Source organism: Emiliania huxleyi (genome assembly GCF_000372725.1).
Source record: "Emiliania huxleyi CCMP1516 unplaced genomic scaffold EMIHUscaffold_424, whole genome shotgun sequence".
In the NCBI taxonomy this organism is placed as follows: Eukaryota; Haptophyta; order Isochrysidales; family Noelaerhabdaceae; genus Emiliania; species Emiliania huxleyi.
The window spans coordinates 6050-30825 of NW_005198801.1; the positions used below are offsets into that span (position 1 = coordinate 6050).

Sequence of the window (24776 nt, forward strand, 5' to 3'; positions counted from 1 at the left end):
CAAAAGTACGTGCAGCAGCAGATCGGCCAGACGGGACAGCTGTCCGGCTCCGCGACCAACCTCGTCGCGTCGGCCGTCGTCTCGCCCATCTACGTGGTCGTCACCAACCCGCTCTCCCGCCTCGAGGTCATCATGCAGACCAACTCGATCAAGGGCAAGTCCATCGGCCCCTTCGAGGCAGCCCCGCCCGCCTGCACCCCTCGCCCCTCCTGCTCGCGCCCCTCGCCAGTCACCGCTGTCGAAACTACAGCGGCAGTCTTCCCTTGCAACGGTCACCCCCCCTCCCCCCCCCCCCCCCGTGCCGCGGTCAGGCTGTGCGCGAGCTCGGTGCCCACATGGCCAAGTTTGGCCTCAGCGGCATCTTCCGCGGCCAGGGCATCGGCATCTTCAAGGGCATCATATCGCTGACGCTCTTCCACGAGGGCCGCCTCTTCCTCACGCGCCAGTTCAAGGCGTACAACGTCCGCACGGGAAAGATCCCGGCCACCGCCACCGCCTGAGCTGCGCACCGCGGAGCATGCCACGCGGCCCTTGAGGGCTGGGTAAGGCATGCCATGTCACATGCACATGATCGGTCGTCTCTTCTGTGATGGTGGGTGGGCCTTAGTGGGCGGGAGTCTGTTGGGCAGGGCAGGGCGGGGGGTAGGGGCGGGGGCTGTCCGTGACACGACGCCGCGCCGTAATTTATCGGGCGGGCGGGCGGGCTGCGTGCAGTGCGTCGCGGACTGAGGTGGCGCTGCAAGCGTCTGTGTACCGTGGACCAAATAGTCGGGGACGGTGGCGACGCCCCGATCTTTGTTTGCGGGCCGTGTACTTCTACTTCAAACTAACGTGAAAACTCGTCGTCTGCAAAAAAGTCAGCGGCCCACCACAAATAAATAAATAAAAACGGACACCTCTACTAGGAGATGGGTAAAAAGGAACAGGTCCCCGCCCTGCGGTCTTTGTGTAGGGTTCTTTGTGGGTGTGGTCGGCGACTAGCCGGGGTCGTCCTCCCGATGGGGGACTAGCACACTAGCCGTCTTCCACATGGTCCCTCGGGTCCCTGCTGCTCCTAATCTCTTCGTACATCCTCCTGCTGATCTCCGCAACGTCCTGCTCCCTCCCTCGTCTCGCCCTGCGCGACTGCTCCGCCTCACCGTCGTCCGCCCTGCGTCGTCTGGTGACGGGTCCTCCATAGTCGGTTGAGGTCGCCGCCCTCCTCGTGCCTCTTCCCAACGTTCCCTCGGCGGTCGATGCCCACCACACCCGAGCAATGGCATTGAATTTTGGCAATGGCATACTCGAGTATGGCGCAGCACGCCCGCGCAAGATGGGTGTACCACCGCCGGCCGTGCTGCCCGCTGGGGTACACCTGCTCGCGCTGGCCACACTGAGACACTGTATGGCAAGCGCGGCGCCCAGGTCGACGGACGACGACATACACACACATACACACCCGCGCACATATGCGGCCATGCACACAACTGCAACTCTGCGCACAGGTGTGGCGACGAGCGAGTCGTGGGCGGTAATCTGTGTATGCACTGCGCTACAGAGTGCCGCCGTGGCACGTGTGGGGTGTAGGAGGCCGCGATGGACTCGTCTCCACCCTCAGCCGCAACACCGCTCGAGAAAGCCTTGATTCGTGGTGCTTTGCGGCTATGAAGGAGGCGAGTCCGACTGCATGCCAAAGGCCGAGGCGTAAGGGTCCGGGCGCGGCGAGTCAGGCCCCTCGGGTTCAGAGTCGGCCGCGGGCGCGAGGTTGTCGCTAGGCAATTTCTCGGCCTTTGGCTGGTTTGAAGCCGACTGCGCTCGAGCCCTCTGAATGAAGTAAAAGAGAAGCACAGCGCAGGCAGGGCCGATGAGAATAATAGCAATCAAGGTCTGGTGCTTCTTAACCCAAGTGCGTTGTTTGGAGGAGGGGGAGGAGGGAGCAGCAGAGCGTTTCTTGGCCTTGGAGGTGTGGCTGTTGCTCTTGCTCTTCGCCGCTTTGCTTCCGGCACCGCCGCCGCCGACGCTTCTGCTGGTCTCATTGTCCTTCTTTTGCCGTGCTCTCTTCTTCGGAGAAGCATCACTCGCGTTCGCAACATCTTTTTCGGATGGCTCAGAGGTTGGAATTGCTTCAGCCTGTGCGGAGGCCGCGGCCGGCTTCGCTGCGGGCGGAGAGCCACCCGCTGGCGACACGGCTGGCGGCGGAGGGCTGGCCGCCAGGACCACCGTCAAGCAGCAGAGCAAGAATGGTGCGACAGGCATTGTGCGGGCTGACGTGTGGAAGTTTTGACTTCTCTTTTTTCGGCCATACAAGAATTTTACGAAGAAACTCCCTCGCACAAGAAAGCGGATAGAAAACAAGAACACAACGCACTCTCTCGCATTACAAGGGTCTATGTCATGTCGGGGAGGACAAGACAGATCCACCGAGCATGGACAGCCTCAGAACGTGTGGCAATCGGAAGTTTCGCTGCGTTTCTTCTTTTTGTGTTACGGATACTAGTGATGCTGCACTAGGCGGCCCGGTTTTAGCAAAAAGCAGATACGACGCCTTTTTTCGCAAAAGCAGAGACACCCACACCGCGCTTGGTGTCCAGTCCGACCGAGCCTGGCTGTTCTTCACCTTTCTATATACATACAGATACAGTCGAGAAGGGAGAGACAGCACCGGAACTGGGACGAAAAAAACGAAAATCGGGCACGGGATAAACACGGAGGCACGTAGTGACGCAAGGGAGTCTACGTAGGCGACGGTGGCGTCCTCCGACGCCACGCGGCGAGCCTGAGCTCGTCGCAATCTCATCCGCCGCCGCGAGCGAGCTGCAGCGCGACTGACATTGCACCCCACTCACAGTTATTGTTATGGTGTTATGGCTCTCGGGGCATAGCAGCCCATAACATGTTCTTGGGTGTTATGGCTGTTATGGGCCGGCCCCCTAACAGCCATCACACACCATAACATGTCCATGTGCTATGAGAGAGCCGTCCCGGATCCACGGTGTGAATGACATGACAAACAAAAAAACACAAACACATCTCTCTCTCTGACATGCGCTGGGCCTGCAGCGACAGCCACGACCGCGTCGACCAGCTCGCCTCGTCCTCGTGCTGCCGCTTGGAGAGCTTGTTGCGCACCTTGTCCTTCATCTGGTAGTGGTGGTAGAACAGTGGTGGTAGAACAGCCGCTTGACTGCGTTGCACCACCCTTGGCCTGTGGGTATGAGAGTTTCCGGCAACCCAGAGGGAAACCAAAGGGTCCCCAGCACTTTGCGTTAGTTTCCGGAAATTTCGAGGGAAACCAGAGGGTGTTTGGTGCTCCATTCTGGCAACTCTCAAGTTTCCCTGAGTCTGAGCTGGTCTGGGGCAAAATCTGCAAACCCCCGGCAAAATTACCGGGTATTTTCCAGGTATACCCGGGGGTTATACCCGCAAAATACCCCGGTATTTGCCGGTTCGGCTTATTTTGGGCCCAAACCAGCCTCAGACTCGGAGAGAATTGGTTTTCAAAAATCTCTCTCAGACTCGGCTCAGAGCCCGGAAAATTTGATGGTTTCCCCGGAAACTAGAGAGGAAACGAAAGGGAGAGAGAGATTTTTAGCAATACCAAACAACGAAAGGGAGAGAGAGTTTTTTATTAACCAAGCAAGAAGAAAGGGTGCTGGAGAGAAACACGGAAAAGAAACGAGGCAACGTGCGAGAGGAAACATACAGCGTGTGTGTTTTCTTTCTTTCTTTACATACAAGCCTAACACCACCCGCCAAGGTTTCGAACAGGTACATTTGTACGTCGGTGTCCGAGCGCGAGAGGGCCGTGCGCGCCACCGTCTTTTTTCCCGCCGAAACAGAAAATGAAGAAATACCGCGGCTAACTTCTCGGCGCTTGGCGCTTCGACTCTTTTGGCTCTTCAGCCAGGTGCGCGCGCTGTTCGAGCTTTGACACGTTGTGTATTCGCGCCGCTACAACGTTGGATTCGCACGTTTCCAATGAGGAGAGACCTCGCGGCCACCCTGCTGCTGGTCGCTCTTCTCTTCGCCTTCCCGCTCCACGTTCTGCAAGCATCAAACTCGGGCCGCATTTCTCACGAGACGAACCGGACACCAGTGGTGACGGATGGTGGGCTCCCTGCGGCTCGACGAGCACGTGGAGCGCCGGCAATTTGTGCCGACGACAAAAGCAGCATACCGCGGATCGTTCATCAGTCATGGAAGGAGAAGAGACCGCCGCCACCACTCGAGCCACTCTCAGCCCGCTGGCGATCGCTGAGCGGGTGGGAGTACAGGCTCTGGACCGACGAGGACAACGAGCGGCTCTGGAAGGAGCACGCGCCCGAGCTGATCGACGTCTTCTCCGCCTACAACGACACGCCGCACACGGTCCGCGACGGCCACGAGGTCGGGGCCTCTGTGCGTGAGGGCTACGAGATCCAGCGCCCGACGGGGATCCGGAGGGCGGACGCGAGCCGGCTGCTGTACATGCACGTGCACGGCGGCGTCTACGCCGACCTCGACGTGATACCGTGCGCCGCCGGCCACAGGTGGCCTGCGGCGGCTAGCACTCTTCGGACTCAGTGCCCAGGCCAGCCATAGGTGTGGCGACAGCATCGACGGGCTGCTCCACAAGCCGCTCGTCCTTGTAAGCCTCACGCCCGGCCCCGCAACTCCGTCGCGCGTCTGATTGCGGGGAGCTTCGCCCACCGCCCCGCTCCTCCCAGGTGAGAGAGCCCGGGCAGAGCAAGCGGTCGAGGCACACGCGGTACGTGACCAACTTCTTCATGGCGTCAGCGCCGCGCCACCCCTTCTGGAAGCACGCCCTCGGCCTCTTGCGCCCGCGCGCGCGCCACAAGGACGTGATGAGCGCGGCGGGGCCCTACTTTCTCAACGCGGCGTGGGAGTCGTACTCGAAGAAGCGGACGCGGCGCTGCGGGGCGTCGACCCGATCCGCGGACGCGCCGCTCCCCTACCACGAGCTGCAGGAGGCGTACGCCGTCCACTTTTGGGCGGGCACGTGGCACGTCCGGAACCTTGCCACCGCGATGCCGCGCGGGCTCGACACAATCATCTTCGACCGCACGCAGCAGCTGTGGCTCGGCGTCAACCACAGCGAGAATTGCGCCGCCGCCGCGCCAGACCTCCGCTTCGTTGAGGAGACGTGGGCGTGCTACGACTCGCTCTGGCCGTGCCCACGGCCAACGTGGGCTCGCTTTGATCGCGAGTGTGGCGGGATCAAATCTCAATGCCCGAGCCAGGCGGCGGCGGAGAACGAGTGGTGGCGGAGAAGCGGCGGGGTGAGATAGATGACAGTCTCTCTCTCTCTCCTCATGTTCAGTCAGTATTCACACACATGTTCACATCACAGTTCAAAAAACGAATCGCAAAAGACAAACTCGCTGGTTTTGGCATTGAGAAAACATTCGTGTGTGCAAATCCTTGCGGCGCATGTTGCGGCGGCGAGCCTGCGCCCTCGCCCGCCCGCTCCCGGGCCGCGGGCTCCGCAAACACCGCAAAGCGAGGTGAATACACAATGTGAATACACAAACACATTGAGGGCTCATTGGGCCAACATGACATTGCTTTTTTCAGGTATAGGCCTCACGTCTGTTCGTGTTCCCCCCTTCTCGCGTTGCTCACATATTGGGTGCCGGCCTCGGCCGCGACGCCGTACACGTGCGTCTGCAGAGGCAACCTCCACAGCGCGAGCCGCTCCGTGTGTGTGTGCGTGTCGTCCTCGACCCACGAGGCGATTGGCGGCGGCAAGCTGAACGGCACGCGCTCAAAGTCGATCATCGAGTGCGAGCCGCGCGACACGCGGTCAAAGTTGCGGTTGGAGCCGTCCTTAAGCCGGTAGGTTGTCTGCAGCAGGTACCTGTTGTGAAGTAGTCAACAGTTATGACTCTTAGTTGATCAGAAGTAGCACTGGCGTGCGGGACCGCTGGCATGCCGGACCTGCTCCCGCTGCGCGACCAGTGATGCAGCACGCGCAGCACCTCCTCCGGGTTGAGGTGCTGCGTCATCTCGCGCGAGAAGATGAGGCCCGCGGTCGCGCGCGGCGGAGGCTCCACCACCAGGTCTCCCACCCGAAACTCGACCCCCGCCGTGCCCTCGAACTCCGCCTGCAGCCTTGCGATCTGCGGCCGAGCAATGTCGACGCCGGTGTAGTGGACGCCGAGCCGCGCAAAGGTGGGCAGCATCAGCCGCATCCACGTAAAATCACCGCAGGGCGCGTCGAGCACGCTCCTCGCCCTGGTGCGGCCGAGCGCAGCCGCCAGCGCGATCCGGGCGTTGGCGGACGCCTCCGCCGTCGAGCCGGTGCCCGAGAGGGGCAGGCTCGCGTTTCCGTGCTGCCAGGTGCCAGATTTGTAGATCTGCTCAAACATGCTCTGGCGGGCCACGTCCTCCACACCAAGGGCGGCCTGAGGGAGGAACGGAGCGCCCGTGTAGGCCTCCATCGCGTGACGAAGCCAGTCGAGCTTGTCGGCCAGCACGGCCGGCCTGTCCAGCGAGGCGAGGCTTCCGTTCCCGCTCGTGGCGAACGCGTCCACGTCGAGCCGCCGCATCCAGGCGACTGCCCGCTATGCTTCGCCGTGCTCCGCCAGCACGACGGTTGCCCAATATAATAAATAAATAAATACAACGGACATCCCAAGCTAGGGCTGGGTCGAGGACAGACACGTCCCCACCTTTGCAGGATTTTGCAAAAGCGAGGGGGGAGGGCGCATCGCCGCGCGGAGAGGGCTGGGCACAGGGCACAGGGGATCTCTCTCGCATAGGATACGCACTCGGCGGCACGAGGGCAAGGCTGGGCGTCCTATGTTTGTGCTCCCCCCCGGACCCCTCGCTCTCGGGCACTAACCATCTGACCACTCATCGACGGGGCTTGGCGAGCGGCCGCGCTGCGGGGCAGGGCTGGTGAGAATGGGCTCTGGCCACTCGCCCGTGCGGTTGTAACCCCGCATCTGTCGGACAGAGGCCTCGACCGCCCCTCGCGGCAAGCTCTCGAGCATCTCGAGCAGCTCGCCCGCCGCCATCGCCGCCTCGAACTGCTCCCTCATGCCGAGCGCGCCGCATACCCTGCGGACCGCCTCCTGCTGCACCTCGTCCGGCGTATCGGTTTCATAGCCGGACGAGTCAGCGGAGGCGGCCCGCTTGGCGGGCGGAGAGTCGGGCGACGGCGAGCGCGACTGGCGCGAGGGCCCGCTGCCGCGCGCGGACAGCGCGTTCTTGTCAACGAGACGGGGTCCAGCATCGGCACGGCCCCTGGCACCGCGGCCCTTGCCGCGCTGCTGCTGCCCACGCTTCCTGCCCGGGTTAGGGACAGTGAAGGAGCAGCCGCGCACTCCGCCGCCGCTGGGCGGCGGCGGCACGCGCGCGGCGGCGGCCGGGCCCGCAGGCGCGGCGGGCTGGCCATAGACTGAGATGAGACCGCCAGTGGTGTGGGAGTCCACCGCGCACCGCGCTGCGAGTCTGTCGTGTCCCTTGTCAGGAGCAGGAGAGCCCCACCTGTCCCCCTGATCGTTCTTCCAAAATCCTGCTCGTGCAGGTGGGGACCCTGTCCTCGTCCCATCCCTCGTTTGGCGTCTCTGGTTTCTTTCTTACACTCGCCGCACACCCGCCGCCCCCGCGCGCGCCCCACCCCGGCCGGGAGAAAGGGGAGTGACAGTTTGGGATTGAAAGCCGAGTACCTAGCACTCCATGTGCGACACGCCGTATTTTTTTTCTCGCAGCCCAGCGCGCCCTGTAGTCGTGCATGCCGCTGATCCGCCGCGAATACCAGGAGACGGCCACCTTCATCGTTCAGAGCATCGGCAAGCTGGTGGTCGGTTCGGAGATCGGCGGGACGGGGCAGAAGAGGAAAGACTACTCAAAGAAGCAGTCGCGCGCGGAGCGGCGCGCCACGGGTGCGACCGACCAGGCGCAGCAGCGCAAAGAGGTCTTGGCCGGCACGGTGGTTCTTGCGGTGCTCCTCTTCTTCGCGCTGTACGGCCTCTGGGCTACGATCCAGGGGAATGAGCCGAAGCGCACTCGCCGCAGCAGGTAACGGTGTGAGAGATGAAGGGCCTCGTGTGGTAGAAGTCCGTGTGCGCGTAGCCTCTGGACGGCACTTTCGGAGCGGCGCGCTAAAATTCGTTCAACAAAAAGCCATTCGAGCCCACGCGACACCACACAAGAGAAGTGCTGAGAGAATAAGAGGAGATACACACATACGCGCGCGACCACCCCTCTCTCCACACATACGGCTTTAGACCACACCCAGCTGCGCGGCGCGAGAGCGCTGAGCCCCCCGCGCCATCCACCGCCTTCAGGAGTCCCTGTAGTGTCGCGCGCGTCTCGGCCCACAGCACTCTGCGACTCTGGTCTCTCGCTGTTGTCGAGGCCTCCCGCCCGTAGTGCAAAGCGCCTCCTCTCTGGGCCCTCAGACCTCAAACTCTGCACACAGCGCCGCGAGGTCGGTGGCGGTCGCCATCTGGACATAGTCCGTCCGGCCCATTGCGGAGAAGACCATCGTGAGGTAGGTCCACACCTGCGGGGGGGAGGGGGTTGAGGGGAGGGGGTTGAGGGGAGGGGGTGAGGGGAGGGGGTGAGGGGGAGGGGCTGGCTGGGAGGGGCTGGCGGGGAGGGGCTGGCGAGGGAGGCACATGGGGCGGTGCAGGAGAGGGCGGGCAGGCGAGGGCGGGCAGGCGAGGGCGGTGCGGGGCGGTGCGGGGCGAGGCCGCACGTGGGCGGCGTCTTGGTTGAGGGAGAGGGCCTTGAGGTAGCACTGCGCCGCGGCGCGCTGCTCGCTCAGGTTGCCATACGAGATGCCTACGCACGCTCTACGCACGCTCCCTCCGCAGGCTCGGAGGGGGAGGAGGCGGAGGAGGGGAAAGGGAGGGGCGGGGCGTCGCTGCGCCGAGGTTGGTCAGCGCACGCACATAGTTCGGCCGCAACTCGAGCGCCCTCACGTAGCAAGGCACGGCGGCGGCGCAGCTCATCGCGTTCGCCTGCGTCGCGCCCAACTTGTTCCAGAGCGAGTAGTCCTACCCGCATGAGTGGCCATGCTCACATTGCCGCTGACAACGGCTTGCTCCAGAGCGAGTGCTCCTCCGGCCGCAGCTCGAGCGCCCGCTCGAAGGAGGAGACCTGCTCACAGCTGCTGGTGAGCCGCACGGCCGCCCCTCTTCTTCTCTGAAACACCCCTCTCGGCGTGGGCCCACCGCAGCGCCGTACTCGCGGGACAGGTTGTGCAGCACGCCTGGGGAGGGCAGCACCACGCCGTCCAGCCAAGGAGAGTGGAACCATGCGACAAGGCTGTGTGCGGCTCGCCGAGCACGGCGTGCAAGTCGGCGCTGTGCGGCGCCCTGCCAACGGCGCGCAGGAAGAGGGCGGTGGTGTCGGCCTGCCGCGCCCAGACGTCGTACTTGCCCTTGCCCACCTGCCGACTCGCTCAGCAAGACTTTAGACTCCTTTCGGCCTGCCTCCCGCGTGTGGGGGGGAGAGGAGCAGAGGCGCGCGGCAGGCTCCGGGAGCAGGCTCCAGGGGCACATGCTCTACCTTGAGGTACAGGCTCTACTACCCTAAGATACAGGCTCCAGGGGCAGGCTCCAGGGGCAGGCTCTACTACCCTAAGATACAGCTGCGCCTCCTCTTCGGCCGGCGCGAGCGAGGCGAAGTCCGGGTGGCGGCGCAGCCACAGGCGGAGGTGGTCGAGGGCGCGGGACGCGTCCAGCTCGTTGGTGTACGAGACCCCGAGGGCCAGCAGGGCGGCGAGGTTCTGTGCGTCGGCGGCGACGGCGCGGCGCAGGCAGCTGATCGCCGCGGCGTCGTCGTCTGCGTCGGCATGCGCCTGGCTCGAGGAGGGGGCGAGGGATGGCCCAGGGACGGAGGGGGCGAGGGGTGGAGGGGGCGAGGTAGACGTCGAGGTGTGAAGAGATTGAGGTGTGAAGACGTCGAGGTGTGAAGAGATTGAGGTGTGAAGACGTCGAGGTGTGGAGCCGTCGAGGTGTGGCGAGGGTCAGAGAGAGGGCGACTGCGACGGCGAGGGCGAGGGCGAGGGCGAGGGTGTGGCACCTGGCCAAGCAGCTGCCACGCGACGGACTCCCGCCTCGCCTCCTCCCTCCCCGCCTCGTCCAGCTGCGTCGAGTCGGACGCCTCGCGAACAGGCTCCGACCGCACGGCCGCCTCGAGGGCGAGGATCGCTTGCGGCAGGTCGCCTGCTCACAGTCTAGAGGCGTGGAGAGGCGCTGATCACACCCCACGGCGAGGGTGGCTCGCGGGAGGTCGCCCTGCCCCAGCAGCTCGCTGCCCGCCTGCACCAGCCCCTCCCTCCCGCCGCCCGCCCCGAGGAACGGGTTTGGCTCGCGGAACGCGTACTGCTGCTCCTCCGCAGCGCCGGCTGCCCCTCCCTCCTCACCCCACGGAGGGGAAGCGAGGCCGTCGAGCCCCTCCACCTCGCCTCGCAGCGACTCCCACAGCGCCTACTCGCACACCCCTCGCCCGCGTCACACACACACCCACCCAGAGAGTGCGGTGCCAACCCCCCTCCCCTTCTCCCCGCGCCCGCCTGCAGCCCCGTCCCGCTGCCGCTGTCAGCGAGCCCTTCCCACGCCGCGGCGGCGGAGTCGAGGTCGCCGGCGCCGACGCCCCACGCCCCCTCCATCTCGCTCGCGATCTCATCCGCATACTGCGTCCCCGACGACGCCGCCGACGCCGCGCCCCTCCCGCCCCTCGCCTCGCCCCTCGCGTCGCCCCTCGCCTCGCCGCCTCGCCGCGCTGTCGACGCCGCCGGCAGCGCCTGCGCCTGCGCCTGCGCCTCTGCCCGCAGCCCACCCGGCCACTCGGACCCGTCCCGCACCGCACGCCGAGCCACCGCCTCCCTCTCCCGCCTCGCCCTCGCCTCGCGCGCCTCTTGCAGCCAAACCAGCTCGGGCGGCGGCGCAAAGCCGCCGCGAGGGAGGGAGCGCTCATGCGGAGGGTGCCAGCGCGGCGGGCGGTGCTCGGCGAACCCGACGTCGCCGCTCGCGCCGGATGCGTAGCCGCCTGAGACAGCCTCTGAGACCGCGGCCTGCTCGGTGGGGTCTGCAGCGGCGAGGCTGGCGGTGGCGGCGGGAGCGATGGCGGGAGCAATGGCGGAGGGCGGCGCCGCAGCAGCGAGCGACGGAGGGTGAGACGGCACGGTAGAGGCTGCCGGCTCGCTAGGCCCGCCGGTGAAGCGCGCCCGGAAGGCCGCCTCCTCTTCGCTCATCGGCGGGAGACTGTCTGAAGACGGCCCGGCAAAGGCCGACGAGGACGAGCCCTCGCCTTCACGCCGAGCATACTCGCGCTCGAGGCCGCCGTAGATCGCGCCGCTGAGCTTGGCGAGCGCGTTGTTCTCGCCCGTGACGTCGCACCCGGCGCCCGCGACGAGGTCGGAGAGCATGGTGTGTTGTTGGGGGGGCAACAGGGAAAGAAGAATTTAAACAACGAACTCTCTCTCACAACTCTGTCTCAACAGCAGACAGGCTCGACACAGGTGCGAACTGGCGCGTGCTAGTACTATCACAGGCACACCACCGGATCCGAGGCCAAGGCCCAACAGGAGAATCGTGCTTTCAGTGGGGTTGTTTGGTGTTGGGTTGGGTTGGTTGGGGGTTGGGTTGTTCCGCGTGAGGTTGGGTCGTCGGCGCGAAGGGTGAGGTCTCGACCGCCGCCGCTCACGAAAGCGGACGGCCACCATCGGTGTTTTTGGCTTCGCCACCGTCCAAAGGCAAAGCGTGCGCAATGCGCTCGCCGGCATCGAGCGAGCAACGTGATCGGCCGAGCGGCTTGCTGTGCGGACGCCTTCTTCTGGCTCTCGTCGAGAGCGTTTTGCGGCCCGGCGGGTGGGAGAATATGTGTCGTCTGATGTGTCACTGTGTGCGTCACATCGGTCTTGATAACATGCACGGTCGATCCGTCGAAGCGATACACTCGTTCCTATCACGCTGGAAGGCTTGCACGGAGCTCTGTGCCGGCACACAGAAGAGCCGTGCGGCAAGAGAAGAGCTCGATGGGGAGCGAGAACCGTCAGATTTTCAGTCAGGTGTAACCTGAAGTCCGTCGCGATGCACTCAATCCCTCCCGAGCGAAAGCCTGTGGCTCTCTCGAACTCGTCGATATATTGCGGATAAACTGCTCTTCCCGCATAGCTTGCAGAGTCAGAGGCGCAGGGAAAGACTGCGAGTGCTCAGGTTCCCTGTCCCCGGCGGTTTCTTCGAATTCTCTTTACGCGGAAGGAACTAAACCAGCCCGGAGACGGGCACATTCGGGGCTGGCTGGGCGCGTTAAGAGATTCGGAGACCCGGACGTCTTCCCGCGACTCTTACGCGCTCGTGCCAGATCAAGAGTACATGTACCTTGGCCGGATTCTGTCCAGCTGCGACGTGAGAGAGCCTCTTCGAGGGGTGTACTTCCTCTTTGCGAGTTCAGTGCTTTCGCTTCCATGCCATGCGATTTGCGGTCCAACTCGTTGCCAGTCATCTACCAGCGCCATCCCGAGTCGATGGGGAGTCATCAGGCTCCCGCGCCGACCTCTGGCTCTTGATGTACTTCTGCCGCGGGCGCGGGCGCGGCGGCGGGCACGAGTGCGGCGGCGTTACGGCTTTATCGGGTACGAACTGAAGGCCCTCTTGGTCGTCCTCCTCAGCAATCCAGCCTTCTTCTTCAACCATCTTGGCGGTTATTTTCGAGAGGTCGTCTTTGCCCTTTACTATCGACATGATCACCGTCGACATTAAGCTGCTCTGGTGGCAATAGCCAGCCAGCAGCTCCCCCGGCCAGCAGCCAGCAGCCAAGGGGCTAACCACCCAGTAGCTAATCCCAGGGGCCCCCAGGGCCCCCCCGGGGGCCCCCAGGGGGCCCCAGGGGGCCCCAGGGGGCCCCTGGGGCCCCCAGCGGCCCCTGGGAGTAGCTAGCTGGTTAGCCCCCTTTGGCTGCTGGCTGCTTGGCTGCTGGCTGGCTGCTGGCCGGGGGAGCTGCTGCTGGCTGATATGGTCGTTATCAATCTCGCCGACGCCGACGCCGCGGACAAGGCCGACGCACTTCGCTTCGCCAAGAACGTCGAACGCGCCTTCTTCGACAGCATGACCGTCTACGGCTTCTCGGTCGGCCGCGATAACTCCTCTCTCATGAAGGCGGCGCTTGAGGACGGCAAGAACTGCGTGCTGCTGGCGTCCAGCCTGGTCAGCCGCCCCGCCTACAACTTGGCTATCCACACGCTGGGCGACGACTCGGCATCGCTGGCCGACAAGCGCGTGGCCGTCAACCTCGTTTGGCCTGCCGTCAAGGTCGCATACAAGCACGTGCACCAGCAGTGGCTCAACGAGCGCTCGATGCACCGGCTCTTCTCCGATCTCCCGGAGATTTTCCGCGAATTTCAAGCGAGGCGGGAGGCCGGGGAGCAGAACCAGGCGGACGCGGACGCGGAGATGCAGGAGGTCTACGATGAGGAGGGCTCGGAGGAGGAGCACTCTGACGGGGACTCCTACGAGCCGTCTGACGCGGAGGAGTCTTCAGACGAGGACTGAGCCGTACTCAGAAGAAAGACACTCTCCCCTGCGCAGGCTCATCGCGTGCTACCTTGCACGAGTGGGCTAGAGTGTGTACCACACCGAGCGCGTGCCGCGTTCTCTCCCTCTGAGTCTGCACCATCAGCCATCACGGTTTAACCGAACGATCCGCACGCGTACCAACACTGTGCGCGAACTGCACCTCGCGGGACCGCCCCTAGCTTTCTTCTTGTGTCGAAACGAAACAGCATGTCCCGCGAGGCATTCCGCATTGCTTTCCTTTGTGGGGACTGAGGGCGAGGAGTTTCTCCGGCCCTGGATGTGAGGTTACTGACTGCACTCCAAAAGTGCTCCAAGTGTGCGGCTCCACACTGCACTCCAAAAACCAAGTGCTGCACGCGTGGTCTGGCGCACTAGGCACTAGCATCCACTCTCCGGACGAGACGAATCACCCACGCTCAAGTCTCAACCCTCCTCGATCATGCCCGAACGGAGTAGCTGCTTGAGTACCTGTTGGGAGAGAAGAGCAAGAGGGAGAGGTGGGGTTGAGAGCCACGTGGGCCACGTGCCCCACGGTTCTGAGCGAACGCACCTTTGCGCCCGCCTCGCGCAAGGCGTCTGGCAAGGGCGTCGCCGGGTTGGCGAGCGTCGTCACGACCGGCGCCAGCCCGCCGACCGCGACGCGCCTGACGGGTCGTAGGCAACGGCGAGGGGGTCAGGCCGCGCGGTGGCTGCGCCAGCCCGCGGCGGGGGCAGGACGCACAGCGGCGCAGCGGCCGCCTCGGCCATCCCGCTCATCTCGGCGACCAGGTCCTCACGCAACGCCTTGAGCACGGTCAGGGTTGCGCCGTTGGCAGCCTCTGAGGCCGCCCACGCGCGCGAGCCAGCCTCGGCGGCCGGCCGCTCCGCCAGCATCAGCTCGAGCCTATGTGGCGAGAGAAGAACGCACGAGTGTGGACGCGGGAAACGCGGCGGCCGGCGGACGCACGCGCGGCGGCACGCGCTTGGCGGCGAGCATCCGGATCGCCTGAGCCAGGCCCTGCACCACGCCCAGCTGCAGTGTGCGGACCGGGGCGCTGCGCCGCAACGCTCCGATCGCGCGCCGGCGCAGCACCGCACCCGCCTCGACCGCCGCGTCGCTGTTCACCGCCCCGCCGCCGCCGCCGCCCGGCGTGCCCACACGGGGCTGCTCGGGCGTGCCGCCGCCGCCGCCCTCTCCGTTGGCCTCCCCGCCGCCCAGCCCGCCGCCGCCCAGCCCGCCGCCCAGCCTGGCGGTGCCGGCGGCGGCCAGCCGCTGCAGGGCGGCCGCGAAGCCGTCGCTCGCCTCGAAGAGGGAGGCGGTGCTCTCCTGCTGGTAAGGCTCGGCGAGCGGGCGGAGCAGACGCAGCAGCGCGTCCGCCCCGAGCTCGGCGGCGGCGTCGGGCGGGATGGCGGCGGTGGCGGCGGTCTCTGGCAGCCGGCCGAGCGAGGAGAGGAGGGCGGTGACGAGGCGAGGCAGCTCGGCGACGAGCACGGACCGGAGGGAGGAGGAGCGGTCGCAGGCAGAGCAGAGCGATCCGCAAGCAGACACGGCCAGAGGCCGCCACAGCGCGCGCAAGCCGGCCGGCGGCTGCGCGCTGGCCGGAGCCATAGGGGAGGCGAGGGGGGCGGCGCGGGGCGCGGAGGCGTCGGCGCCCCTCAGGAGCGGTCCGAGGAGGGGATCGGACCCGATCAGGCTGAGGTCTGCCTCGGGCCACGCCTAGTCTCGCAACCCCTCGGCTCAGTCTCGGGCAGGCTCACGATGCGGCAAGTCCCCGGCCCCAGACGCACGCGCGCCTCGCGCAGCGCCGCCTCCAGCCCGCCGACTCCGCCGCCGCCGCCGCCGCCGTCGCCGTTGTCGCCGCCGCCGGCGGGCGCTGCGGCGGGTGAAGAGTCCTCCTCGCCCGCGCGCGGGTCGGCTCCTTGGCCCGTGAGGAGCGAGGCGAAGAGGGTGTGCGTGAGCGGGTCCCGCCTGGAGGCGTGGGCACGCTAAAGGGCTGGGAGCGCGGTGTCGTGCGGCGTGCATCGCGTGCGTACGAGAGCTAAGAGCGAGTGCGACTGCAGCGTGTCCCTCTCGAGGCGCTTAACTAACTAATTAACCAACTAATTAACCAACGAATTAGGACGTGTCCCTCTCGCGGCGCTGGTCGGACTAGCGCAAGGCCCTCGTCTTCCCGCCTCTACGCTGCCCCGCCGCTTGGAGAGCACGCGAGTGAGCAGGCAGAGCCGGGTCGCGGCACCGAGGAGCAGCTCCCCCACAGCCTCCACCTGACGCCCATTCATGAAGAGTGACTCATCGATTGATCGACACGAGGAGCAGCTCCCCCACAGCCCCAACCTGCCCCCACAGCGCAGCCACCCACCCCGCACGCCCGCCGCGCGCCGCCCTCGCGTCGATGTTGGTGAGGGCGTCGGACACGTCAGTGCCCAGCGACGCCGCGGCGGCCGCCACCGCCTCCTCGACTTTGTCGCGCAGGCAGCCGAGGGAGAAGAAGACCTGCAGGAGCGGGAGAAGAATGAAACTCATGATGAAAGTTAGAGGCGGCCGAAGGAGGACGAGACCTGCAGCGCGGTGGTGAGCGACGGCTGGTTGAGCGACCGGAGCGCCTCCCGCAACATCCCGTCCGCCTGCGGCAACTCCGTGACTCGTCATCAACCTATTCTGTCGAGGAGCGCCCCGCCGCCTCACCCCGCCCCGCCTAGAGTTGACAGGCGCGAGCCAGCACAAGCCGTGAGCAGGCGACGCCTCGAGCGCGACGTCGCGAGGCGCTCTCTGCTTCAACCTGACGCCGGACGGCGGCGCCGACGGAGCGAGCGAACTGCAGCTCGGGCGCCACCAGCTCCACGCCGTCGAGTCTCTCCTCCTCCTCCTGCTCACAAGCCGCGCGCCGTGAGGAGGCGCCGCTCACAACCTCACGCCTCCGAGCCGGCTCCTCCCCCGCCTCCAGGATCTCCTCCACCTCGCGCAGCGCCACCGCCGCCTTGGGCAGCTCCGCGCTCGACAGCTCGATGCGCCACGCCCCCGACCCCGCACCGCCGCCCGCCGACCTCCGTGCCTTGGACGCGTCCACCGCCTCGTGCAGCCGCCAGCAGAGGTAGAGCAGCCGCTGGACCCGCCTCAGCAGGGAGGAGCACTCCTGCATGTGCTCCAGCTGCGACACGCGCCCGCTCAGCTGCTCGTGCTGACCCACCGTCGTCGTGCGGACGCGCCGCACCGTCGCCGCGAGCCGCTCCACCCGGCTGTGCGACTGCACGAGCCGCGCCTCGAGCGAGCGAACGGCGTCCACCTCGGTGATGAGCTCGCTGTAGCGCGCGGCCACGTGCGCGCCCAGCGCAGCGCCGAGCCGCGACTCGATGCGGCCAAGCGCCGCCGCGGTCACCTCCGCCTCCCCCGAGGCGATGGCGAGCTGAGCGAGCGCGAGCTGATCGAAGCTGGGCGCCTCCTCGATTGCTTGGCAGATGTCGCCAAGGTCGTCGCGAGAGGCGCACGCCTCGAGGTTGGCGATGAGCTGTGAGGCCATGTCTGCCGCGAATTGTCGCACTCTCGACGTCTGTCTCGGGCAGGCACACCGCCGAGTGAACAAAAGAATTCCTGCTCTCTTGCACGTGGCCTGGCGCGCACTGTCATTAACACCGAAAAGAGAAAGCGCATACAAACAAGAACACAACGCCGCACTCGAAAAGAATTTCCGGACGCAAACGAAGGCGTGAAACAACGATCGTGCCGCTCGCTCCTTCCGCACGCATATGGCGCCCTCTCTCTTCCTCGAGGCTCTCGAGGTGGCTGCCGTCAGCCTGGGCGAGGTGGCAGTCATCTGCGCCATCGGGTGCGCCGCCATGGCCTACGGCCACCTGGATGGATACACGCTCCGCCGCGTGAGCCGCTTCATGCTGCGGCTTCTCTACCCGTGCCTCATGCTCTCGCTCTTCCGCAGCTTCGACGCCGACCGGCTCGCGCGCTGGAGCCCCGTCCTCCTCGTCGCGGTGCTGCACGTGGTCGGCGGTGCCGCCCTCGGCTGGCTGGCCGCGTCTGCAATGCGGCTCCGCGCACCGCACCGCCAGCTGACGGTCGTCTCGAGCGCCTTTGGCAACTGCGCCGCGCTGCCCTTTGTGCTCGCCGTTCCGGTCGTTCGGAACTGGTCGGTCACCCGCGACGACCCGGACGCGCTGGAGACCGCGCAGGGCGTCATCGGGCTCTACCTCGGCGCCTGGTGCCTCCTCTTCTTTGGCTTCGGCCAGCGCTACCTGCAGGGCGCGGCAGAGGCTGCCCGCGATGACGCGCGGACGGCGGCCGCCCCGACCCCGCCCGCGAGCGAGCCGGCTGGCGCCCGCTTCCCGCCCGGCCGGTGGCGCAAGGCTCTGCTCTGGTGCGGGCGAGACCTCGTCGACCGAAACACCGTCTGCACGGCCGTCGCCGTCGGCCTCGGCTGCATCCCACCGCTGCGGTCCGTGCTCTCCGACGGCGGCGCGCTGCGATGGCTCGCGGGTGCGTGGGACTCGCTTGGCGCTGCGGCCGTGACCCTGTCGGTCGTCGTCCTGGGAGCGTCGCTGCAGCAGCCGCTGAGCGCACTGCTGCACACTTTGCTCAGGAGGAGGAGGAGGGCGGCTCGCCTGCCCTGCGGGCTGCCCCTCTCCGCCACTGGCCTCTTCGCTGCTCGGCGGCGGAGAGGGGGCGTGCGTGCGGTGCAAGCAGCGGCGGGCGAGGCGGGCAGCGGCGCTTGTACGACTCGAGCCCAGCCCTTCCCGTTGATGCGGGGCGCGACCAGCGTGCTCGGCGATGGCGGCGAAGGCGGCGAAGGTGGCGGCGGAGGTGGCGGCGAAGGCGGCGAAGGTGGCGGCGGTGGTGGCGGCGAAGGTGGCGGTGGAGGCGGCGGAGGCAACGGCGACGGGGTAGGCGGAAGTGGAGTTGGTGACGTCGGGGCAGCGCTTGACAGTAGCGCGCGGAGGATGATTGCCGCGAGCGTGCTGGTGAAGCTGCTCGTGCTGCCCGCCGTTTCGATCCCGCTCGTCTCGCTTGCCGCGCGAGACGGCTTGCTGCCCGACGAGCCAGCCGCCCTAATGGTGCTGCACGTACAGTCCGCGGTGCCGTCCGCACAGACCGCCATCGCGGTGCTGGTGGCCGCCGGTCAGACAGCTCTCGCGCAGCAGCTCTCGCAGCTCTACGTGTTGCAGTACGTGCTCTCCACCCTCACGCTGGCAGCAGTCATCGTCATCGCCGTCGAGGTGATATAGCCGTCGGGATTCAGGTCTCCCAATGTCGATTGTCGTCTCGTGATGTGTTTTTTCCATTCGCTTCAGTCTCTCGGACGTCAACCCCGAACCCGCTGCACACTGGTATCGACACATGGCTCATGGACGGGACTAAACACTCTTCTCTAATTTTGCGGCGGCCTCGTAGCTCGTGTATCCTTTCGTGGAGAGAGAAAGGCACTTTTAATCTCATAAAATTTTCCAAATACTCGGTGTGGTGAGAGAGAGCTCCGAACGCCCCCACAGAAAGGCTCACCGAGGCCTCACAGTTTGGACATGACGTGCTTCACCCGCGTGTACTCCTCGAAACCGTACGCGCTCAAGTCCTTGCCGCCGCCGCTCTGCTTGAACCCGCCATGCGGCATCTCAGCGACGAGCGGGATGTGCGTGTTGACCCACACCGTCCCGAAGTCGAAGGCGCGGCAGCAGCGCAGCGCGCGCGCGTGGTCGCTCGTCCACACCGAAGACGCGAGCCCGTACTGCACGCCGTTCGCCATCGCAACCGCGGCCGCCTCGTCGGCGAAAGGCTGCACTGTGATGACGGGCCCGAAGATTTCCTCCTGCACCATCTCGTCCTCCTGCCGCAAGCCGGCGACCACGCTCGGCTCGAAGAAGAAGCCCCTGCCGCCGGCGGGCCGGCCGCCCGCGACGACGCGCGCGTGGGGCGGCAGCCGGTCGAAGAAGCCCTTGACTCGCTCGAGCTGCGCCTAGCCACACCAGAACATGCCCCTCGTGCGGGCGGGCGAGAGAGACTGGGCCGGCGAGCTGCGCGCAGCCGAGAGCCCTGCTGTTGAGAGGCCCGACCAGCACGCCCTCAGAGTCCATCGTCGTCGCGGAGCCGAGCTTGGTGTTCTGCTCCGCCTCCCGCGCGAGGAGGGCCACCATCGTCTCATACGCCGCCGCCTCGACCACGACTCGCGTCGCCGCGGTGCAGTCCTGCCCCGCGTTGAAGTAGGCGGCGACGGCGATGTCGGCCGCGGCGGTCTCGAGGTCGGCGTCGGCAAAGACGACGACGGGCGCCTGCCAGCCCGGCGCCGGCAGTCATCGAAGGGAGGAGGGCGAGGAGGAGGGCCGGGAGGGTCGAGGAGGGCGTGGCGGAGGGATCTGTGGAGCATAGCACACCTTGCCGCCGAGCTCGAGGTGAACTCGCTTGAGGAGCGGCGCCTGCGGAACGCATCGTGGACGTGTCGGGGACGTGTCGTGGCGAGAGGTGCACCCGCGCTTGAGCGGCGGCGGCACCGCGCTCGCCGCAACCTCACGCCCCGCGCGCACTGAGCCGGTGATCGAGACGAGGGACGGGACGGCGTGCTCGACCAGCAGCCTGCCTGTCTCGCGCCGCCCGCAGACGACGTTGAAGACGCCACTCGGCAGGATGGCTCCCATCAGCTCGGCCATCCGCAGCGTCGAGACGGGCGTCGTGTCGGACGGCTTGAGCACGACCGTGTTGCCCGCCGCCAGCGCCGGCGCCCACTTCCACACCGCCATCATCAGCGGGTAGTTCCACGGCGTCACGGCGGCACAGACGCCGACCGGCTCTCGCACAATCATCGAGAGCAGTCCCTCCATGTACTCGCCCGCAGCCCTGCCCTCGAGCTGGCGCGCCGCGCCGGCGAAGAAGCGGATCTGATCGACGGCGGCGGCGATCTCCTCGTCTAGCGTGAGCAGGAAGGGCTTGCCGCAGTTCTTGCACTCCAGCCTTGCGAGCTCGTCGGCGTGCGCCTCGATGGCGCTCGCGATCTTGAGGAGGAACCCTTGACGCTGCGAGGGCGTCGTGCGCTTGAAGGAGTTGAAGGCGGCCAGGGCAGCCGTCATCGCGGCGTCGACATCGGCCTCTCCCGAGTCGGGTGCGGATGCATAGGCCTCGCCCGTGGCAGGATCGACGACCTCTGTCCGTGCCGTTGACCTGCTCGCCACAGGCCGGCCGTCGATGTAGTTGAGGAGCTGCAGCAGCGGCATGCGTGTGGGAGTCGGCGTGAGGATGCGGCGAAGTAGGAAATAGGCTGCTCGAGTTGGCGGCGTGGCTGGGGGGTCGCGCGAGCCAAAAAATACGCGCTTGCTCTCGCCAACGTCGAGCACGTGAGATATTTGCAGAGTTTTCTTTCTTTATTTGTACGCGGACGAGACCAAAGAGTTTTACTCCCCAAAATGGAGCTCGGCTAGGGTTGCGCAGCTATGAACAGGAGCGGCATGCGTAAAAAGAGAGAGAAAGAAAGAAAACAGAAAGGTCAAGGGAGAGATGGGAGGACGGCACGCCGCCACCACACAGGGATTTTAAGGAGGGGTGTGGCATGCGTGTGGGAGTCGGCCATCGCTGTTTTCTTTCTTTATTTTACGCGGCACCAGACAGGCAAAAGAGTTTTACCCCCCAAAAGAAAAGGTTGAAAAGAACGGAAGTTCTCACGACACGAGGCACGGGACTGACGCGCACTAACACCGCTAAAGAAAGAACTCTCCGCGGCAAACGGCGCGCGCGCAGCAAACAAACGTACGAGTTTCCCCAAACGACACCTATGTGCATGTACATGCCCATCGCCCCCCTCGCTGCGCTCGCGTCGACTGCAGTCTCGCCGCGATCGCTCACGCCTGCCGACGATTGTCCAGTGTGGACAAACGCCAGGCTGCAGACACGGGGAGGCTGCCATACAGCTTGTATCCAAATTGCAAGGCAATTTGTCGCGGTACATGTACTCGCGCAGCGTTTGCATTGAGCAGGGCGCCGCAAGCCCACAGACCCACGCCCTCTTGCTTGAATAATAACGGGGTTCGCCGAGCGAGACTCGCACACGGTCGACGCTGTGGCACGCAGGGCATGCGACATGGGACCTCGCTGAAGACAGTGTATTATGCCCGAGCGAATGGCTTCGCTTCTCTCGACCACGGCGCACTCCAAGGTCGCCAGTGCGTTCGGCGCCACTCCTGTATGGGGGGAGACTACCCGGTACCCGTTCACAGCCTTGTTATTTTCACACGGCCGCGGCGGAGAGTGCGCCCTCCCGGTGCCCCGTGAGCACGATGACCACCGAGGTGCGAAGCAGGCGGCCGGACGGCACCCTGAGACCAGCGGTGCGCGTGCGGGAGGGATATGTGCCGCCGGAGGAGCAGGCCAAGTACTCCGACCAGTGGAAGGACGAGTCGCAGCCCGCAGGCATCCCGGGCATGGAGTATGGCGCGGCGGCCAAGCCGCTGAGCAAAACGGCGGCGAAGAACAAGCGGAGAAACGAGGCGGCGCGAAAAAAGAAGGAGGTGGACGCGCTCCTGCACGAGGAGGGGGGCGAGCGCGATGCGACGCCGACTGCCGGGCGCGGAGCCACAGCGCCAGCAGTAGGGGCTGCCGGGGAGACGCCCGCCGCCGGTGCGGGCGGTGCGGGCGATACCGAGGGTGGGGGCGAGGCGAGCGAAGTCGAGCGGAAACTCAAGGCGCTGCGCAAACGGCTGCGGCAGGTCGAGGAGCTCGAGGAGCGAAAGGCGAACGGCGCAGCGCTCAACCCGGACCAGGCTTAGCGCAATCCGAGATCAGCCCGAGATGGAGTCGAGATAGAGATCGGAGCGGACCAGGCTCGCCGCCCGAGAGCCGCACGTGGCGCACGCACTCCCACGGCCGCACACGCGTGGTTCCTCATCCGCCGCCGCCGCCGCCAGCATTCCCGCCGCCACCAAACCTCACTGTCGCCGCCGCCACTAGCCTCATCTGCCGCCACCGCCAGCCTCACCGCCGCCACGCGCTGGTGCCAGACGGCGAAGGTGGCGTCCAAGGAGCGGATGGTTGCCGAGATCGCCAAGTGGGAGGCGGTCGGCGACGTCGACGTCGGCAAGAAGATCAAGGCGCTCAAGAAGAAGGTGCGGGCAGGCGGAGGAGGCGACAGCTGTGAGGGGGGAGTGGACGAGTTGCTTGTGCATGTGCACAGGTGCGGCAGATCGAGGAGCTGGAGGAGCGCGTCAAGGGCGGCGAGACGCTCAACGAGGTGAGCCGCACGCGCCTCTCCTCTCCCCCCCCTCCCCTCCCCCCTTCCCCGTGCTCTCTCCCTCTCTCTCTCTCTGGCCCTGCTTTCACCCCGCGCCCCACCCCCCCCTCTCTCGTCCGTCCACTCGCTCCAACCGCACTGCTCTCTCTGCAGGACCAGCAGGGCAAGGTCGACAGCAAGAAGGAGACCGTCAGCGAGCTCGGCCAGCTCGAGGGGATGCTCAGCCTCAAGCTGTGAGGGCGGAGGGCGGCGTGGAGATCCCCTGCGCGGGGGAGAGGCGCGAGGAGAGCCACGGAGGGCGGAGGCGGCACGCGCGGCGAGTGACGCACCTCGCGCCTTGCTACGCGGCCCCACTACGTACAGCGTGCAGGGGGCGAGAGAGAGAGAGAGAGAGAGAGAGAGAGAGAGAGAGAGAGAGAGAGAGAGATGCCTCGCGACGCGGGCCTACGCCCGCAATCGTGGAACTCTGCACTAGTTCGCTGCATGTAGCATGCGCGTTCCTGTCACACGAGGTACTAAAAATGCTCGCGAAAACGCATCGCCTTACCCCGTGCCCCAGGCACCGCGACGCTGCTGGCTGCATGATGCTCTTCCCACGCCTCCCTGCGTACTTGACCGCTTCCAATGATGGGACGTTGAGAGTTTGGCGCGCCCCGACTCTCGAGCACGTGGCAACGTTGAGAGTCTGCAGCCGCGGCTTCGAGGTGAATGCGACAGTGCTTCTCCCTCAGCCCCTTGGCAAGGTGGCGGTCGCGAGCTCCGACTGCCACGTCTCCTACTTTGACCTGCTGGACGACGACCGCTGTGGCTTGCACGGTCGAATGCTCTGCCCAGCCATTCCGATCGCCTTGCACGGCTGGAGCCTCTCGGGCGGCCAGCTCTGCCTCGCAATCGGCGATGTCGCTGGCGTGGCGCGGCCGCTGCCCCTCGGTTGAGGCCGCAGCCGAGCCCTCGCCGACGACGCACCTTCTGCATGTAATGTAGGTGCACATCTTTGACGCGACCCACCTCGCCGCGCTGCTGCGCACCGAGGCAGCCGAGGCTCTTTTGCGTGGCAGAGACCCGACGCCGCTCACTCAATCCTTGACGAACCCCGCCAAGATTTGTACGCTGTCCAGCCTTCACAGCGATTGGATAACCCAGATCGAGTGGGCTCCGGCCTCTGTGCAGTCGCTTCTCTCTTCTTCGCTCGACGGGACCATCCGCGTGACACCTGTCGAGCTACCAGGGAACAAGGATCCCGTCGCTCGCCACCGCCCGACGTATACGTTGCGCTCTGCTGCAGGCAAGGGAGTGCGCACGTTCTTGGTCACGTCGCTTGCCCCGGGCCGGCTGCGGTGCGCTTCTGGTGGGCTCGAGCGCAGCGTAAACGTGTGGAGTCTCGAGAATGGCGAGCTCGTTGGTTGCCTCATCGGCCATCACACGTCTGTGACTCACCTCTGCCTGGCCCCAGCGAGGAAGAGCGGGGGCAGTGCCCCTCTCCACGAGCCAGATTTGCTGATTTCGCTCGACACGCAAGGCACCATACGCACTTGGGACTTGGGGATGCTCATCCCCGTGCAATGCATAACTCATCTTCACGGTGCGCCAGAGCGCCCCACCGCGCTGGTCTACGATCCGCTCCAGGCTCTCCTTATCACTGTGAGCAAGCGGCCAGTCGCGTGGGATCGCCACGCCGACGATTCCTTTGGTGTCGGCGAGTCGGGCGACGACGAGCTTGCAACCGGCGCCAGCCTGCCTCAGCTGACATCCGCGTGTGTCCCGCGCACCCTCAAAGCCGAGACGGCACGCGCCCGAGCTGGCTGTGCCCTGCTGACGGAGAGCGCCTTTCTGCTTGACAAGGAGAGCGAGGTGGCCATCCCAGCCACAGTCACCAACGAGGAGCTGGTAGCGAAGGTGACGCCACCGCTCCCCGGCGCGGGGAGCGAGGTGCCTCGTCGGCGCCACGGGGGCGTCACTCTCTCTCTGTACCCGGGGAGCGCACCCCTCCCGTGCGTGAGCCTCGCCAACGCGGCGGCGGATTGGGCGCCCGGTCGCTCGCAGCTGGGTGTCCATCGCCCAAGGCAGCGGCCGA

At 66.0% G+C, this 24776-nt stretch overlaps 12 protein-coding genes across 12 annotated transcripts in view; 6 read left to right on the top strand and 6 right to left on the bottom strand.

Moving 5' to 3' along the window:
- Positions 1-856, top strand: part of EMIHUDRAFT_445300 (hypothetical protein) — a 2012-nt gene extending 1156 nt beyond the window's left edge. The window contains exons 5-6 of the mRNA XM_005769388.1: positions 1-177; positions 312-856. Of these exons, the coding sequence (XP_005769445.1) occupies positions 1-177; positions 312-535 (401 nt within the window). The 3' untranslated portion in view covers positions 536-856. The remainder of the gene's footprint in view (positions 178-311) is intronic.
- Positions 857-1251: 395 nt separating this feature from the next.
- On the bottom strand, positions 1252-2241 carry EMIHUDRAFT_370142 (hypothetical protein). Its single transcript, XM_005769389.1, has one exon. It carries the CDS (start codon positions 2233-2235, stop codon positions 1642-1644), a length of 594 nt encoding a protein of 197 aa, XP_005769446.1. The 5' UTR covers positions 2236-2241; the 3' UTR covers positions 1252-1641.
- A 1716-nt stretch (positions 2242-3957) lies between these two features.
- On the top strand, positions 3958-5338 carry EMIHUDRAFT_459059 (hypothetical protein; the record flags this gene model as incomplete). The annotated part of the gene is made up of 4 exons (XM_005769390.1): positions 3958-4087; positions 4220-4490; positions 4561-4606; positions 4686-5338. The coding sequence occupies 4 exons, from the start codon at positions 3958-3960 to the stop codon at positions 5265-5267; spliced, it is 1029 nt and encodes a 342-aa protein (XP_005769447.1). The 3' UTR covers positions 5268-5338.
- Positions 5339-5562: 224 nt separating this feature from the next.
- EMIHUDRAFT_244539 (hypothetical protein) lies at positions 5563-6527 on the bottom strand (the record flags this gene model as incomplete). The annotated part of the gene is made up of 2 exons (XM_005769391.1): positions 5563-5836; positions 5917-6527. The coding sequence occupies 2 exons, from the start codon at positions 6525-6527 to the stop codon at positions 5563-5565; spliced, it is 885 nt and encodes a 294-aa protein (XP_005769448.1).
- A 291-nt stretch (positions 6528-6818) lies between these two features.
- On the bottom strand, positions 6819-7534 carry EMIHUDRAFT_244540 (hypothetical protein; the record flags this gene model as incomplete). The annotated part of the gene is made up of 2 exons (XM_005769392.1): positions 6819-7269; positions 7416-7534. The coding sequence occupies 2 exons, from the start codon at positions 7532-7534 to the stop codon at positions 6819-6821; spliced, it is 570 nt and encodes a 189-aa protein (XP_005769449.1).
- Positions 7535-8138: 604 nt separating this feature from the next.
- EMIHUDRAFT_459060 (hypothetical protein) lies at positions 8139-11365 on the bottom strand (the record flags this gene model as incomplete). Its single annotated transcript, XM_005769393.1, has 11 exons — positions 8139-8491; positions 8687-8772; positions 8861-8987; positions 9052-9090; positions 9165-9202; positions 9247-9382; positions 9572-9721; positions 10018-10160; positions 10199-10424; positions 10868-10996; positions 11123-11365. 11 exons carry the CDS (start codon positions 11363-11365, stop codon positions 8384-8386), a joined length of 1425 nt encoding a protein of 474 aa, XP_005769450.1. The 3' UTR covers positions 8139-8383.
- A 2572-nt stretch (positions 11366-13937) lies between these two features.
- EMIHUDRAFT_459061 (hypothetical protein) lies at positions 13938-17037 on the bottom strand (the record flags this gene model as incomplete). The annotated part of the gene is made up of 10 exons (XM_005769394.1): positions 16433-17037; positions 16274-16360; positions 16053-16118; positions 15829-15987; positions 15685-15758; positions 15288-15462; positions 15179-15210; positions 14236-14397; positions 14065-14158; positions 13938-13982 (listed from the first exon to the last, which is right to left on the bottom strand). The coding sequence occupies exons 1-10, from the start codon at positions 17009-17011 to the stop codon at positions 13938-13940; spliced, it is 1473 nt and encodes a 490-aa protein (XP_005769451.1). The 5' UTR covers positions 17012-17037.
- A 1400-nt stretch (positions 17038-18437) lies between these two features.
- On the top strand, positions 18438-18927 carry EMIHUDRAFT_244548 (hypothetical protein; the record flags this gene model as incomplete). The annotated part of the gene is made up of 2 exons (XM_005769395.1): positions 18438-18713; positions 18889-18927. The coding sequence occupies 2 exons, from the start codon at positions 18438-18440 to the stop codon at positions 18925-18927; spliced, it is 315 nt and encodes a 104-aa protein (XP_005769452.1).
- Positions 18928-18963: 36 nt separating this feature from the next.
- On the bottom strand, positions 18964-20713 carry ALDH12 (putative aldehyde dehydrogenase). Its single transcript, XM_005769396.1, has 4 exons — positions 19980-20713; positions 19863-19904; positions 19524-19760; positions 18964-19447 (listed from the first exon to the last, which is right to left on the bottom strand). Exons 1-4 carry the CDS (start codon positions 20694-20696, stop codon positions 19004-19006), a joined length of 1440 nt encoding a protein of 479 aa, XP_005769453.1. The 5' UTR covers positions 20697-20713; the 3' UTR covers positions 18964-19003.
- Positions 20714-21752: 1039 nt separating this feature from the next.
- Positions 21753-22241, top strand: EMIHUDRAFT_244550 (hypothetical protein; the record flags this gene model as incomplete). The annotated part of the gene is made up of 1 exon (XM_005769397.1): positions 21753-22241. The coding sequence occupies one exon, from the start codon at positions 21753-21755 to the stop codon at positions 22239-22241; it is 489 nt and encodes a 162-aa protein (XP_005769454.1).
- A 258-nt stretch (positions 22242-22499) lies between these two features.
- On the top strand, positions 22500-22939 carry EMIHUDRAFT_244551 (hypothetical protein; the record flags this gene model as incomplete). Its single annotated transcript, XM_005769398.1, has 3 exons — positions 22500-22577; positions 22646-22702; positions 22856-22939. The coding sequence occupies 3 exons, from the start codon at positions 22500-22502 to the stop codon at positions 22937-22939; spliced, it is 219 nt and encodes a 72-aa protein (XP_005769455.1).
- A 284-nt stretch (positions 22940-23223) lies between these two features.
- On the top strand, positions 23224-24593 carry EMIHUDRAFT_244552 (hypothetical protein; the record flags this gene model as incomplete). The annotated part of the gene is made up of 3 exons (XM_005769399.1): positions 23224-23632; positions 23988-24456; positions 24545-24593. The coding sequence occupies 3 exons, from the start codon at positions 23224-23226 to the stop codon at positions 24591-24593; spliced, it is 927 nt and encodes a 308-aa protein (XP_005769456.1).
- Between the last annotated feature and the right edge of the window lie 183 nt (positions 24594-24776).

Bases quoted from the DNA above. Each gene is read 5' to 3' on its own strand.
- ALDH12 (XM_005769396.1), bottom strand. From the start codon at position 20,696: ATGCCGCTGCTGCAGCTCCTCAACTACATCGACGGCCGGCCTGTGGCG. The intron at 19,905-19,979 runs GTGCCGCCGCCG...TGCGTTCCGCAG, and splicing joins GTGAGGTTGCGGCGAGCGCG to GCGCCGCTCCTCAAGCGAGT. The intron at 19,761-19,862 runs GTGTGCTATGCT...CCGGGCTGGCAG, and splicing joins ACCTCGAGCTCGGCGGCAAG to GCGCCCGTCGTCGTCTTTGC.
- EMIHUDRAFT_370142 (XM_005769389.1), bottom strand. From the start codon at position 2,235: ATGCCTGTCGCACCATTCTTGCTCTGCTGCTTGACGGTGGTCCTGGCG.